This window comes from Bombina bombina, chromosome 3 (assembly GCF_027579735.1).
Source record: "Bombina bombina isolate aBomBom1 chromosome 3, aBomBom1.pri, whole genome shotgun sequence".
NCBI lineage: Eukaryota > Metazoa > Chordata > Amphibia > Anura > Bombinatoridae > Bombina > Bombina bombina.
Window position 1 is genome coordinate 857,640,422 of NC_069501.1, and position 17,120 is coordinate 857,657,541.

The 17,120-nt window shown below is 40.9% G+C and overlaps 1 protein-coding gene across 1 annotated transcript in view; it reads right to left on the bottom strand.

Annotated features, from left to right (window-relative positions):
* IPO5 (importin 5) overlaps nucleotides 1-17,120 on the bottom strand; it is a 411,785-nt gene that overhangs the window by 375,197 nt on the left and 19,468 nt on the right. The window contains exon 3 of the mRNA XM_053705479.1: nucleotides 1,740-1,932. Within this exon, the coding sequence (XP_053561454.1) occupies nucleotides 1,740-1,932 (193 nt within the window). The remainder of the gene's footprint in view (nucleotides 1-1,739; nucleotides 1,933-17,120) is intronic.

The window sequence follows — 17,120 nt, forward strand, 5'->3', positions numbered from 1 at the left end:
AAATGAGGCCTCTGTTGAACAGATTTGCAAGGCTGCAACTTGGTCTTCACTTCATACTTTTTCCAAATTTTACAAATTTGACACTTTTGCTTCTTCGGAGGCTGTTTTTGGGAGAAAGGTTCTACAGGCAGTGGTTCCTTCTGTTTAATGTTCCTGCCTTGTCCCTCCCTTCATCCGTGTACTTTAGCTTTGGTATTGGTATCCCATAAGTAATGGATGACCCGTGGACTGAACACACTTAACAAGAGAAAACATAATTTATGCTTACCTGATAAATTTATTTCTCTTGTAGTGTGTTCAGTCCACGGCCCGCCCTGTCTTTTTGAGGCAGGTTCTAAATTTTAAATTATAACTCCAGTCACCACTGCACCCTATAGTTTCTCCTTTCTCGTCTTGTTTCGGTCGAATGACTGGATATGACATGTGAGGGGAGGAGCTATATAGCAGCTCTGCTTGGGTGATCCTCTTGCAACTTCCTGTTGGGAAGGAGAATATATCCCATAAGTAATGGATGACCCGTGGACTGAACACACTACAAGAGAAATAAATTTATCAGGTAAGCATAAATTATGTTTTATAACCTCCAATGACCCGGACCACAGAAATCGTTTCGTCTCCTGCAACCGCCGGTCAAGCAGAGGAAGTCTATTAGGCCAAACCCGGTCAGAAGGAATGCCTCGCAGGACGGCACCTGCACTAGGGAGAAAAGAAACACGCCAAATTGGCCACGCAAATAATCCCGGAAATGAAACTAAAAGTCCACCCATTGCCAGAGCCTCATCTCACACATATCGCAGCAATTACACAACAAATAATATTATGTACAGACCCCCCTGTTCATGAATCCCCCTACCAGGAATATTAACCCTTGATTCTATAAAGATAAAGGTATCACTGTGACCCTGTCTTCTGTGTTATCTTTATGTGTATAAAAAAAAATGAAACTATCTTACCAGAATCTATGCCGTGGAACAGGAACACTGCTTCTCAAGTCTGACAGTCTAGTAGCATCACTCCCGACATGGACTTGAGTGTAGAAAGCAGGCAGCGAAACTCGTCAACGCTGAATGCTTATGGAGCCGTTAGAATGAGTCAGGATGGTTTTGCAGAAAGACTCTCCTCCCTGCATCTCCAGACTAACTTTCACCCAAGCTCTCACAGAGGCCGACAGGACTACTTAAAACTCCAGTCCAATTCTGAAGAATACTACCCTCCATAAGAGACTACCCAGATTCTTCCGACACTTCTCTGCCAACCTCCTGTGACGAAAGGCAAAGAATGACTGGGGGATGAGGGAAGTGGGGGGAGGTATTTAAGCCTTTGGCTGGGGTGACTTTGCCTCCTCCTGGTGGCCAGGTTCTTAATTCCCACAAGTAATGAATAAAGCTGTGGACTCTCCTCCCTTTTAGATGGAAATGAATAATTTGACACATTCAAGCAGAAACTTTATAGTACAAAAGTGTAAATAAATTTACTTGAGCCTTCAATACGCTATACAGTGGTTACCTCATTTATATTGATTAGCAATGTCTTTGTAATTGTGGATACTAACAAAATCACAGTGTTAAATTATTTTTAACTTTTACTTTGCAATGAAGTGCTTAATAGCAAATATATGCACAGTTGAGTATCCCTATGATTTCAATCATGTACAAAGCCCTTGACTTAAGCATAGAAATGGTATCAGTATTCAGTGATACAGAAACAGCATTTTAATATGGTGGTGTTGAGATACAAACCAATTAAGTTTCTGGCTAGCTCTGCAACAATATCACAGATCTTTTTCCTCATACTGGACTGTGTTTCCAACTGAATGACAAGCAGTAGTTCGCTTTTGATAGCATTCTGGACCTCCGCAGGGAGAGATGGATATACTTCTTCAAACGAGGACGACAAGAGGCGTCGCAATAAGACGGCAGCCATTTGTCTGACCTAAGAGAGAAAGTGAACAGGAGCAGAGCTATAGGCATTCATGCACAAATTTCTGCATACACTATATGTTGCATATTACCACATATTATACATTTCTTCTAATCTATTGGCAAGAAATTAGGAAATACTGATAATACTACACTCAATTCTACTTTAAGAATATGCCGTTGCCTCAGAGGCAGAACTATTTTTCTTTTTTACTTTCTGTGATGAGAATTTTGAAAAAAATTCTGCAGGTCATTTTAAAATTAAATTATAAATTAGACAGTAACACACTTAAAAAAGGGACAGGAAACCCCCACATTTTCTCTCATGATTCTGATAGCACATACAATTTCAAACAACTGTCCAAATTACTTCTATTATCAAAATTTGCTTTATTCTCTTGTTATCCATTGTTGAAGAAACAACATTGCACTATTGGCAGCAAGATGAACACATAGTTAGCCAATCACAAGAGACAAATATGTGCAGGCACCAATCAGCATATAGCTCCCGCTATTGTAAGATGTGTATTATTTTTCAACAAAGGATAACAAAAGAATAAAGCACGTTTGAAAATTGATGTGGAATTAAAAAGGGTCTTAAAATTACAAGCTCTATCTTAAAAGGGACTGTACAATCTAAAATTGAAAATACATTAATATAATAACAATGACTTGTTATACCAGCTGCAGCTATTTCAAATGCCAAAATAGGGGTAAAGGAGCTACTTGTAAACAATTTAATAAATGCCAGCAGGTAAAATGGATCATTGGGAACAATTTAAAGGGGAGAACATTTTGGGGTGAACTGTCCCTTTCTTTAACCCCTTAGTGACCATACCATTTTTCAATTTTATTACCGTTTGGGACCAGGGCTATTTTTACATTTCTGCGGTGTTTGGTGTTTAGGTGTAATTTTCCACTTACTCATTTACTGTACCCACACTTTTTTTTTTTAGCAATAGTTACATTGTAACACTGATATCCCGTCAGGAATCCCTGAATAACCCTTTTTTTTTAGTAGACAACCCAAAGTATTGATCTCAAACATTTTAGTATATTTCATGACACCATTTCACCACCAAATGCGATCAAAAAAAAAAAAAAAAAAAAAAACAGAATTTATGCTTACCTGATAAATTACTTTCTCCAACGGTGTGTCCGGTCCACGGCGTCATCCATTACTTGTGGGAAATATTCTCCCCCACAGGGAAAGGCAAGGAGAGCACACAGCAAGAGCTGTCCATATAGCTCCCCCACTGGCTCCGCCCCCCAGTCATTCGACCGACGGTTAGGAGAAAAAGGAGAAACTATAGGGTGCCGTGGTGACTGTAGTGTATAAAGAAAAAAAATTTCAACCTGATTAGGAAAACCAGGGCGGGCCGTGGACCGGACACACCGTTGAGAGAAAGTAATTTATCAGGTAAGCATAAATTCTGTTTTCTCCAACATTGGTGTGTCGGGTCCACGGCGTCAACCATTACTTGTGGGAACCAATACCAAAGCTTTAGGACACGGATGAGGGGAGGGAGCAAATCAGGTTACCTAAATGGAAGGCACCACGGCTTGCAAAACCTGTCTCCCAAAAATAGCCTCCGAAGAAGCATAAGTATCAAATTTGTAGAATTTGGCAAAAGTGTGCAGAGAGGACCAAGTCGCTGCCTTACATATCTGATCAACAGAAGCCTTGTTCTTGTAGGCCCATGTGGAAGCCACAGCCCTAGTAGAGTGAGCTGTGATTCGGTCAGGAGGTTGCCGTCCGGCAGTCTCATAAGCCAATCGAATAATGCTTTTCAGCCAGAAAGAGAGAGAGGTAGCAGTAGCTTTTTGACCTCTCCTCTTACCAGAGTAAACGACAAACAAAGATGAGGTTTGTCTAAGATCTTTTGTTGCTTCTAAGTAGAACTTTAATGCACGAACAACATCTAAATTGTGTAACAAACGTTCCTTCTTTGAAACTGGATTCGGACACAGAGAAGGAACAACTATTTCCTGGTTAATATTCTTGTTGGAAACAACTTTTGGAAGAAAACCAGGCTTAGTACGCAAAACAACCTTATCTGAATGGAAAACCAGATAGGGTGGATTACATTGCAAAGCAGATAATTCAGAAACTCTTCTAGCAGAAGAAATAGCAACCAAAAACAGAACTTTACAAGATAATAACTTAATATCTATGGAATGTAAAGGTTCAAACGGAACCCCTTGAAGAACTGAAAGAACTAAATTTAGACTCCAAGGAGGAGTCATGGGTCTGAAAACAGGCTTGATTCTAACCAAAGCCTGAACAAAAGATTGTACATCTGGCAATGCTGCCAATCGTTTGTGTAACAAGACAGATAAAGCGGAAATCTGTCCTTTTAGAGAACTAGCTGACAACCCTTTATCCAAACCTTCTTGGAGAAAGGAGAGAATCTTTGGAATTTTAATCTTACTCCAGGAGAATCCCTTGGATTCACACCAGCAGATATATTTTTTCCATATTTTATGGTAAATCTTTCTAGTCACAGGTTTTCTGGCTTGGACCAGAGTATCTATCACAGAATTCGAGAACCCACGCTTTGATAAAATCAAGCGTTCAATTTCCAAGCAGTCAGCTGCAGAGAAACTAGATTTGGATGTTCGAATGGACCTTGTACTAGAAGGTCCTGTCTCAAAGGTAGCTTCCATGGTGGAGCCGATGACATATTCACCAGGTCTGCATACCAAGTCCTGCGTGGCTACGCAGGAGCTATCAGAATCACCGAGGCCTTCTCCTGTTTGATCCTGGCTATGAGCCTGGGAAGGAGAGGAAACAGTGGAAACACATACGCTAGGTTGAACGACCAAGGCGCCACTAATACATCCACTAGAGTCGCCTTGGGATCCCTGGATCTGGACCCGTAGCAAGGAATCTTGAAGTTCTGACGGGACGCCATTAGATCCATGTCTGGAATGCCCCATAATTGGGTTAACTGTGCAAAGACCTCCGGGTGGAGTTCCCACACCCCCAGATGGAAAGTCTGACGACTCAAATAGTCCACCTCCCAGTTGTCTACTCCTGGGATGTGAATAGCGGATAGATGGCAGGAGTGATTCTCTGCCCATTGGATGATCTTGGTTACTTCCTTCATCGCTAGGGAACTCTTTGTTCCCCCCTGATGATTGATGTACGCAACAGTCGTTATGTTGTCCGACTGAAATCTTATGAACCTGGCTTCCGCTAGCTGAGGCCAAGCCAGGAGCGCATTGAATATTGCTCTTAGTTCCAAAATGTTTATCGGGAGAAGCGACTCTTCCCGAGACCATAGGCCCTGAGCTTTCAGGGAGTCCCAGACCGCGCCCCACCCCAAGAGGCTGGCGTCGGTCGTGACGATGACCCACTCCGGTCTGCGGAAACTCATTCCCTGAGACAGGTGATCCTGGGTCAACCACCAGTGAGTCCCTGGTTACCTGGTCTACTTGAATTTGGGGAGACAAGTCTGTATAGTCCCCATTCCACTGATTGCGCATGCACAGCTGTAATGGTCTTAAATGAATTCGAGCAAAAGGAACCACGTCCATTGCTGTGACCATTAGTCCTATTACTTCCATGCACTGAGCTATGGAGGGTTGAGGAATAGAATGAAGAACTCGACGAGCGTTTAAAAGCTTTATCTTAATGACTTCTGTCAGGAAGATCTTCATTTCCACAGAATCTATTACTGTTCCCAGAAAAGGAACCCTTGTGGACGGTGACAGTGAACTCTTTTCTATGTTCACCTTCCACCCGTGAGATCTGAGAAAAGCCAACACAATGTCTGCGTGGGCCCTTGCTTTGGAAAGAGACGACGCTTGGATTAGTATGTCGTCTAGATAAGGTGCTACAGCGATGCCCCTCGGCCTTAGGACCGCTAGAAGGGACCCTAGCACCTTTGTGAAAATTCTGGGAGCGGTGGCTAAACCGAATGGAAGAGCCACCAACTGGTAATGTTTGTCCAGAAAGGCGAACCTCAGGAACTGATGAGTTTTGTGGATTGGGATATGCAGATACGCAATCCTTTAGATCCACGGAAGTCAAATATTGACCCTGCTGGATTGTCGGCAAGATTGTCCGAATGGTTTCCATTTTGAAGGATGGAACTCTGAGGAACTTGTTTAATATCTTTAAATCCAGAATTGGCCTGAAAGTTCCCTCTTTTTTGGGAACCACAAACAGGTTTGAGTAAAAACCTAGACCTTGTTCCCCGGAGGGGACTGGGTTTATCACTCCCATCATTGATAGGTCTCTTACACAATGTAAGAATGAAACAAAAAAGAAAGGGCGCCTCCTAGTGTAGCCAGTATATATAAGGATAAATAGAATGAGATATAGATTTTGTACTCACATGTAGTGAAGGCAAAGATAATGCCTAGATGAGCAGTCTGGAAACTTATCAGTGTCCCAGTTGACTGTGCATAAGAATGCTAGGGCAGCTCCTCTTAGTAGATTTCCAAAATCATCTGAAAAGTAAAAAGATATACAGAGGGCGACTCCTAGTGTGGAATTAGTAAGCAGAGTGTGAACCCACCAGCTTTACCCTTCAGAGATATACTCACAAAGTATAGAGCACACTGTAGTGCTAATGAAGCAAGCTGGGTATATTAAAAGTGGCCCAGCGCACATACCACTCCGGTGAAAGATGGTCCAATGTATTAAAAATGTTCAGATAAAAAATCCAGGAGACTCCAGATATATATAAAAAAAAACACTTTATATGAAGATATAACAGTGTACAATAAAAATCAGTAGAATTCGCTAAGCGTTTCTCAGAGCTACCACTCTGTTTCCTCAGGCAAGGAAACAGAGTGGTAGCTCTGAGAAACGCGTAGCGAATTCTACTGATTTTTATTGTACACTGTTATATCTTCATATAAAGTGTTTTTTTTATATATATCTGGAGTCTCCTGGATTTTTTATCTGAACATTTTTAATACATTGGACCATCTTTCACCGGAGTGGTATGTGCGCTGGGCCACTTTTAATATACCCAGCTTGCTTCATTAGCACTACAGTGTGCTCTATACTTTGTGAGTATATCTCTGAAGGGTAAAGCTGGTGGGTTCACACTCTGCTTACTAATTCCACACTAGGAGTCGCCCTCTGTATATCTTTTTACAATGTAAGAATGCCTGTTTCTTTATCTGGTCTGAAGATAAGCGAGACAGGTGGAACCTTGCCCTTGGAGGAAGTCCCTTGAACTCTAGCAGGTATCCCTTGGAGACTCTCTCTAGTGCCCAGGGATCCGGAACATCTCTTGCCCAAGCCTGAGCGAAGAGATCGTCTGCCCCCTACCAGATCCGGTCCCGGATCGGGGGCTACCCCTTCATGCTGTCTTGGTAGCAGCAGCAGGTTTCTTGGTCTGTTTACCCTTGTTCCAGCCTTGCATGGGCTTCCAAGCGGGTTTGGGCTGGGCCGCGTTACCTTCTTGTCTAGTGGCAGTGGAGTTATTAGCCAATCCGTTCCTGAAATTGCGAAAGGAATGAAAATTAGACTTGTTCTTAGCCTTAAAAGGCCTATCCTGTGGGAGGGCATGGCCCTTACCCCCAGTGATGTCTGAAATAATTTCCTTCAATTACGGCCCAAATAGGGTCTTACCCTTGAAAGGAATATTAAGTAACTTAGTCTTGGACGACATCTGCCGACCAGGATTTTAGCCAAAAGCGCCCTCCGCGCTACTATAGCAAAACCTGAGTTTTTCGCCGCCAATTTCGTTATTTGAAAGGCGGCATCCAATATAAAGGAATTAGCTAATTTTAATGCGTGAATTCTGTCCATGACTTCTTCATAGGAAGTCTCTTTCTGGAGCGACCTTTCTAGTTCCTCGAACCAAAAGGACGCCGCTGAAGTGACAGTAATAACACACGTAGCTGGTTGAAGGATGAACCCTTGCTGAACAAAAATCTTTTTAAGCAATCCTTCCAATTTTTTATCCATAGGATCTTTGAAAGCGCAGCTGTCCTCTATAGGAATAGTGGTGCGCTTCGCTAGTGTTGAAACAGCTCCCTCAACCTTCGGGACCATCTGCCATGCGTCCCTTCTAGGGTCTACTATGGGAAACATTTTCTTAAATATAGGAGGTGGGGCAAAGGGTACACCTGGCTTCTCCCACTCCTTTTCCACTATGTTCGCTACCCTTTTGGGTATTGGAAAGGCGTCGTCGTGCACTGGGACCTCTAAAAATTTGTCCAATTTGCACAACTTCTCTGGTACTACCATAGAATCACAGTCATCCAGAGTAGCTAATACCTCCTTTAGCAAAGCGCGGAGATGTTCTAGCTTAAACTTAAATGCTACTATATCAGGTTCTGCCTGTTGAGAAATTTTTCCTGAGTCTGAAATTTCACCCTCAGACAGCCCTTCCCTCACAGCCAATTCTGATTGATGTGAGGGTAAAATAGATAAAGCATCGTCAGTGTCTGATCGTTCATCCCTTTTATCTGTATTTAAAATTGAGCAATCACGCTTTCTCTGAAATGCTGGCAGTTTGGATAAAAGATTTGCTATAGAATTATCCACTACTGCTGTTAATTGTTGCATAGAAATAAGCACTGGCGCGCTAGGTGTCGCCTGCGCGGGCAAAGCTGGTGTAGACACAGAAGGAGAGGATGTAGAACTATCCCCACTACCTTCATTAGATAAATCATCTTGGGCAACATTATGAAATGTAACAGAGCTGTCCACATTTTGTTTGGACGCTATGGCACAATTATCACAAACACTCGAAGGGGGAACCACATTTGTCTCTACACACACACAGAACATAGGTTATCTGATGGCACAGACATGTTAAACAGATTTAGGCAGGCAAACAATGCAATAAAAACGATTTTAAACAAAAACGTTACTGTCTCTTTAAATAATAAAATGACACTTTATTTCTGAATGTTCAAAAAACTATGAAGGCAATATCCGATTTTTCTGAAATTTGGACCCCAGTGTCTTAATGCTTAGAAAGTATTGCACAGCAAATATGGAGATTCTAGCTAAAACAAGCAAACCGGAGCTAAATGTTTGATTTAACCGTTTTTATACACCACAATCCCAGCTACAGCATGCTTTAGCTTTTTACCTTCCTTAGGGGTCAACCATCCACAGAAATAAGATTTCTGGAGTCACTTTCTGAGCCACAGGACCCTCTCACATAAGACTGCATGCACTGCCTTAAAATCTACTGCGTAGCTGAAGTGCTAAAATGAGGCCTCCTCCCTCAGTACACTAGAGTGAAGGGGCCTTCCTGATTTAGGTGTCTAAAGCAAGCCAGATCAATAAAAAACATCCCCAGTGTAAATGAGCTTATAAAACATTTCAATTGCCATCATATTGTAATAAAAACCAATCGATTGGGCCCCTAACAGTGTCTACCAGCATAAAAATCAAAAAGGGGAAGCCGGTTATCTTTTTTACTGAGGTGAAAGAAAAATGGCTTACCGTTTTCCCTGAGGGGAAAAATGACTCATCTAGAATTAGCCTGTGTTGTTAGAAGGAGACTAGTCATACCTGAAGCAGATGAGTCTGCAAACTGTTACCCCCAACTGAAGTTCTCTGGTTTCAACAGTCCTGCGAGGTAACAGTAATGGATTTTAGTTACTTGTGCTAAAATCATAGCCCTCTTAAACAGAAATCTTCATCACTTTTCTGTTGTAGAGTAAATAGTACAAGCCAGCACTATTTTAAAATAAACTCTTGATAGAAGAATAAAAAAACTACAACTAACACCACAAACTCCTCACCATCCCCGTGGAGATGCTACTTGTTCAGAGCGGCAAGGAGAATGACTGGGGGGCGGAGCCAGAGGGGGAGCTATATGGACAGCTCTTGCTGTGTGCTCTCCTTGCCTTTCCCTGTGGGGGAGAATATTTCCCACAAGTAATGGATGACGCCGTGGACCGGACACACCAATGTTGGAGAAACCTCACTTTTTCACTGAAATTATTTACAAACAGCTTGTGCAATTATGGCACAAATGGTTGCAAATGCTTCTCTGGGATTCCCTTTGTTCAGAAATACGACATTTATGGCTTTGGCATTACAAGGCCGCTAAATGCTGCTGCACACCACACTTGTATTATGCCCAGCAGTGAGAGGGTTAATTAGGTAGCTTGTAGCATTAAATTTTAGCTTTAGCGTAGAGATCGGCCTCCCACCTGACACATCCCACCCCCTGATCCCTCTCAATCAGCTCTCTTCCCTCCCCCATCCAACAATTGTCAACGCCATCTTAAGTACTGGCAGAAAGTATTTTTTTAAAATATATATTTGAGAGTGTAGAATCCCCACTTTGCCCCCAACCTCCCTGATGCCCACCCCTCAAACAGGTCTCTAACCCATCCCCCTCTGTTTGCAGCTGCCTGCCAGTACCCAGTTTGTTAGATAGAGCCTTTTTGAGGTAGTTTTTAAAAACAAAACCCCCTGAAATATCTTGTTACTGTCGGCTGTCCCCCTCAATACCCTACCACCCCCCAGATTACTTTCTAAACATGTACCGCCCCCCCCCCATTTTCCCTTTCAGAATTTTGTTCCATAGTGTATCGGATCTTTCTGCAGACATGCTGAATTTTCTGTGATGGCATCTCAGATCTGCCTTGGGGGTTGTTGATTAGATTACAAAATTTTAACCAGTATCTTATGCGTCTGAAGTACATACTGCTTAAAGTTTTATAGTTTTGAGAGGTAACAAAAACTTTAGTGTAGAATTTAAATATGAAATATGTTGGGGAATTTCTGTTAGTTTACACACACTTTAAACATCAAATGCTTTTACTTACAAATTAGTGTGGGGAAAAACCCCAAAAACAAACCTAAAAGTCATAAGATAAAGGCAAAACTGCTTAAAAAAAAAAAAGAGTAACCAGAGTATGGTTAGTGATGTCAGCAGGACTCCGCCTCCTTTTCAATGGTGTTTGTTCATGAAGTCTCTTTGCTTGTACTTTTGTCTCCTCTCCTGCGACAAACGTTTCCTCAACTCAAAGGACCATTGACAGAAAGTTTCTGGAAGAGTGGGACACAGACGAGTCCTGTTGACATCACTAAACATACTCTGGGAGGGCCAGATCGATGCGTATACTTACCTCAGAGATTGAGGTTCCTTCAAGTAAGTGTACATCCAGCTGGGTGTGAGAAGATAGTCTGTTTGGGATATAACGCCTTTAAACTATGCATCATACTACTACTTACTCCCGTTTGAATACTTTTGTTTTGTATTGTACGTTTGTGTATATAAATTTTGCTTTAAGATTAGCGCTTTCCCTGCTCGTGTTTTATATTTTCTCTGTAGAGGGATTTGACCTTAGGGATACAGCAGCTGGAATCTTTTTGCTGTTATTCTGTGTGCAGTAGTTAACATTAATGTTGTAAAACCTGCCTACTTTTTGTCTGCACTTCCCAAAAAAGTGCTAGTAGGGCTTGTCAGGAACATATACATACCTCGAAAAATTAGAATATTGTGCAAATGTTCATTTATTTCACTAATGCAACTTAAAAGGTGAAACTAATATATGAGATTGACTCATTACATGCAAAGCAAGATAGTTCAAGCCGTGATTTGTCATAATTGTGATGATTATAGCTTACAGCTCATGAAAACCCCAAATCCACAATCTCAGAAAATTATAATATTGTGAAAAGGTGCAATATTCTAGGCTCAAAGTGCCCCACTCTAATCAGCTAATTAAGCCATAACACCAGCAAAAGGTTCCTGAGCCTTTAAATGGTCTCTCAGTCTGGTTCAGTATGAATCACAATCATGGGAAAGACTGCTGACCTGACAGTTGTGCAGAAAACCATAATTGACACCCTCCATAAGGAGGGAAAGACTCAAAAAGGTAATTGCAAAAGAAGTTGGATGTTCCCAAAGTGCTGTATCAAAGCACATTAATAGAAAGTTACGTGGAAGGGAAAAGTGTGGAAGAAAAAGGTGCACAAGCAGCAGAAATGACCGCAGCCTGGATAGAATCGTCGGGAAAACGCCATTCAAAAGCTTTAACCAAGATGCCAAAGAAATGGCAGAAGCCTTCCGACCTTTCCTAGAACCAGAGAAGATAATAGACTAGAAGTCTTTCTGAAATCTTTAGTAGCTCCAACATAATATTTCAAAGCTCTTACCACATCCAAAGAATGTAAAGATCTCTCCAGAGAATTCTTAGGATTAGGACACAACAATTTCTCTACTAATGTTGTTGGAATTCACAACTTTAGATAAAAATTTAAATGAAGTCCGCAAAACCGCCTTATCCTGATGAAAAATCAGAAAAGGACACTCGAAAGAGCAGATAATTCAGAAACTCTTCTAGCAGAAGAAATGGCCAAAAGGAACAATACTTTCCAAGAAAGTAATTTAATGTTAAGAGAATGCATAGGCTCAAACAGAGGAGCCTCTAAAGCCCTCAAAACCAAATTAAGACTCCAAGGAGGAGAGATTGATTTAATGACAGGCTTGATACAAACCAAAGCCTGTACAAAACAATGAATATCAGGAAGATTAGCAATTTTTCTGTGGAACAGAACGAGCAGAGATTTGTCCTTTCAAGGAACTTGTAGACAAACCCTTATCCAAACCATCCTAAAGAAACTGTAAAATTCTAGGAATTCTAAAAGAATGCCAAGAGAATTTATGAGAAGAACACCATGAAATGTAAGTCTTCCAAACTCGGTAATAAATCTTTCTAGACACAGATTTGCGAGCCTGCAACATAGTATTAGTGCTTAGTCATAGAGGTTTCTCTGACTCAGTGATTAAGCGTTCAATCGCCATACCTTCAAATTTAATAATTTGAGATCCTGATGGAAAAATGGACCTGTTTAGATGAGAAGCCATCAGATCTATTTCTGAAACCCATCATATCTGAACAGTCTGAAGAAACATCTGGGTGAAGAGACCACTCTCCCGGATGTAAAGTCTGGCGACTGAGATAATCCGCTTCCCAATTGTCTATACCTGGGATATGGACCGCAGAGATTAGACAGGACCTGGATGCAAGTATCCGAGATACTTCTTTCATAGCTTGAGGACTGCGAGTCCCACCTTGATGATTGACATACGCCACGGATGTGACATTGTCTGTCTGAAAACAAATAAACGGTTCTCTCTTCAGAAGAGGACAAAACTGAAGAGCTCTGAGAATTGCACGGAGTTCCAAAATATTGATTGGTAATCTCGCCTCTTGAGATTTCCAAACCCCCTGCGCTGTCAGAGATCCCCAGACAGCTCCCCAACCTGAAAGACTCGCATCTGTTGTGATCACAGTCCAGGTTGGACGAACAAAAGAGGCCCCTAGAACTAAACGATGGTGATCTAACCACCAAGTCAGAGATAGTAGAATATTGGGATTTAAGGATATAAATTGTGATATCTTTGTATAATCCCTGCACAATTGGCTCAGCATACAAAGCTGAAGCGGTCTCATGTGAGATGCTGCAGTCATGAGACCTAAAACCTCCATGCACATAGCTACTGAAGGGAATGATTGAAACTGAAGGTTCCGACAAGCTGAAAACAATTTCAGACGTCTTGTCTGTTAGAGACAGAGTCATGGATACTGAATCTATTTGGAATCCTAAAAAGGTTACCCTTGTCTGAAGAATCAAGGAACTTTTTGGTAAATTGATCCTCCAACCATGTCTTTGAAGAAACACTAGTTGATTCGTGTGAGATTCTGCAGAATGTAACGACTGAGCAAGTACCAAGATATCGTCCAAATAAGGAAACACAGCAATACCCCGCTCTCTGATTAGAGAGTAGGGCACCGAGAACCTTTGAAAAGATCCTTGGAGCTGTTGCTAGGCCAAAAGGAAGAGCAACAAATTGGTAATGCTTGTCTAGAAAAGAGAATCTCAGAAACTGATAGTGATCTGGATGAATCGGAATATGAAGTTATGCATCCTGTAAGTCTATTGTGGACATATAATGCCCTTGCTGAACAAAAGGCAGAATAGTCCTTGTGTTAGAAAAACGGATGGCTACTGAGCAACATGAAAAAAGGTATTTATTCCAGTAAAAAAAATTGTAGACAGACACAACAAAACAATGGAGGGGGATCAGCAATTTTACATGTTCCGAGCACACACACGCTTAATCATAGAATAGTCCTTATAGTCACCATCTTGATTGTTGGTATTCTTACATAACTATTCAAAATTTTTAGATCCAGAACTGGTCTGAAAGAATTCTCCTTCTTTGGAACAATGAACAGATTTGAATAAAACCCCAGACCCCGTTCCTGAAAAGGAACTGGCACAATTACCCCAGATAACTCCAGGTCTGAAACACACTTCAGGAAAGCCTGAGCCTTTACTGGGTTCACTGGAATGCGTTTAAGAAAGAAACTTCTCAAATGCAGTCTTACTTTGAAACCTATTCTGTACCCTTGAGAAATAATGTTCTGAATCCAAATGATTTTGGATTGAATTGATCCAAACATCTTTGTAAAATCTTAGTCTGCCCCCTACCAGCTGCGCTGGAATGAGGGCCGCACCTTAATGCGGACTTGGGGGTTGATTTAGATTTTTTAAATGGCTTGGATTTATTCCAGACTGGAGAAGGCTTCCAATTAGAAAACGGTCCTTTAGGGGAAGGATCAGGTTTCTGTTCCTTATTCTGACGAAAGGAACGAGAACTGTCAACAGCCCTAAATTTACCCTTAGATTTTTTGTCCTGAGGCAAAAAAGCTCCCTTCCCCCCAGTGACAGTTGAAATAATAGAATCCAACTGAGAACCAAATAATTTATTAACTTGGAAAGAAAGATAGCAACGTTGATTTAGAAGTCATATCAGCATTCCAAGATTTAAGCCATAAAGCTCTTCTAGCTAAAATAGCTAAAGACATATCTAACATCAATTCTAAGGATATCAAAAATGGCATCACAAATGAAATTATTAGCATGCTGAATTAGCTTAACAATGCTATACACATTATGATCTGGTACTTGTTGCGCTAAAGTTTCCAACCAAAAAGTTGAAGCAGCAACATCAGCCAAAGAAATAGCAGGCCTAAGAAGATGACCTGAACATAAATAAGCCTTCCTTAGATAAGATTCAAGCTTCCTATCAAAAGGATCTTTAAAAGTACTGCCGTAGGAATAGTAGTACGCTTTGCAAGAGTAGAGATGGCCCCATAAACTTTGGGGATCTTTTCCCAAAACTCCAATCTATCAGTCGGCAAAGGATACAGTTTCTTAAACCTTGAAGAAGGAGTAAATGAAGTACCCAGTCTATTCCATTCCCTAGAAATTACATCTGAAATAGCATCAGGAACTGGAAAAACCTCTGGAATAACTACATGAGGTTTAAAAACCGAATTTAAACGTTTACTGGTTTTAAAGGGATACTAAACCCATTTTTTTTATTTCATGATTCAGATAGAGCATGAGATTTTAAGCACCTTTCTAATTTACTCCTATTATCAATATTATTCTTTGTTCTCATGCTATCTTGATTTGAAAAAGCAGTACTGTAAGCTTTAGAGCCAGACCATTTTTTGTTCAGCACATGGGTAGCACTTGCTGATTTGTGGCTAAATGTAGCAAACCAATCAGCAGCTCTACCAAGGTGCTGAACTAAAAAATGGGCCGGCTCCTAACCTTTTATTACTGCTTTTTCAAATCAGGATAACATGAGAACAAAGAAAAATTAATAGGAGTAAATTAGAAAGGTGCTTAAAATCGCATGCTCTATCTGAATCATGAAAGAAAAAATGAGGGGTTAGTATCCCTTTAATATCAAGAGGACTAGTCTCCTCAATATCTAATGCAATCAATACCTCCTTAAATAAGGAACGAATATACTCCATTTTAATTAAGTATGAAGATTTGTCAGTGTCCATATCTGAGGCAGAATCTTCTGAACCAGATAGATCCTCAGAGATAGATAAATCAGAATGCCGTTGGTCATTTAAAAATTCATCAAATTTATGAGACGTTTTAAAAGACCTTTTACGTTTATTAGAAGGTGGTATAACAAACAGAGCCTTCTGAATAGAATTAGAAACAAATCCTCTCACATTAACAGGAATATCCTGAACATTAGATGTTGAAGGAACAACAGGTAATGGATTACTACTAAAGGAAATATTGTCTGCATTTGAAAGTTTATCATGACAACTAACACAAACTACAGCCGGAGGAACATTTACCACACGTTTACAACAAATGCACTTAGCTTTGGTAGAACCGACATCAGGCAGCAGGATTCCAGAAGTAGATTCTGAGACAGGGTCAGATTGAGACATCTTGCAATATGCAATAGAAAAAAACATATAAAGCAAAATGATAAATTTCCTTACATGACAGTTTCAGGAATGGGAAAAAATGCAAACAAAATAAGCCTCTGGAAACCAGAAGCAAAATGAAATAAGGACTTAAATAATGTCAAAAATCTTGCGCCAAGTATGACGCCCACAACTGACAAAATATTTTTTGCCGCCAAGAAAGTCTGCAACAAACACGAGCGTCATAGATGACACAACTACGTGAAAACTCTCGGCGGCAACTAAGACGCCGGAAATGACGAGATTACGTCAACAAACGTAATTCTCGCGCCAAAAATGACGCAATAAAATAGCATTTTGCGCTCCCGCGAGCCTAACAGCCCGCAATAAAATTTTCAGGTAAGAATTTTTTTTTTATATATGCATTTCCCAAAAAGAAACTGACAGTCTGTAAGAAGGAAATATACTGATTAACCTGAATCATGGCAAATATAAGTACAAAACATATATTTAGAACTTTACATATAAAGTGCCAAACCATAGCTGAGAGTGTGTCTTAAATAAAAGAAAACATACTAACCAAAAGACACTCATCTACATAAAGTAGATAGCACTGAAACGAGAATCAGTAGACGTAATGGTATATAAGAGTATATCGTCGATCTGAAAAGGGAGGTAGGATGAATCTCTACGACCGATAACAGAACCTATGAAATAGATCCCCGTTAGGATGACCATTGTATTCAATAGTTAATACTCCCTTCACATCCCTCTGTCATTCACTGCACTCTGAGAGGAACCGGGCTTCAGCATGCTGAGAAGCGCATATTAACGTAGAAATCTAGCACAAACTTACTTCACCACCTCCATAGGAGGCAAAGTTTGTAAAACTGAATTGTGGGTGTGGTGGGGGGGGGGGGGGGGGTGTATTTATAGGCATTTTGAGGTTTGGGAAACTTTGCCCCTCCTGGTAGGAATGTATATCCCATACGTCACTAGCTC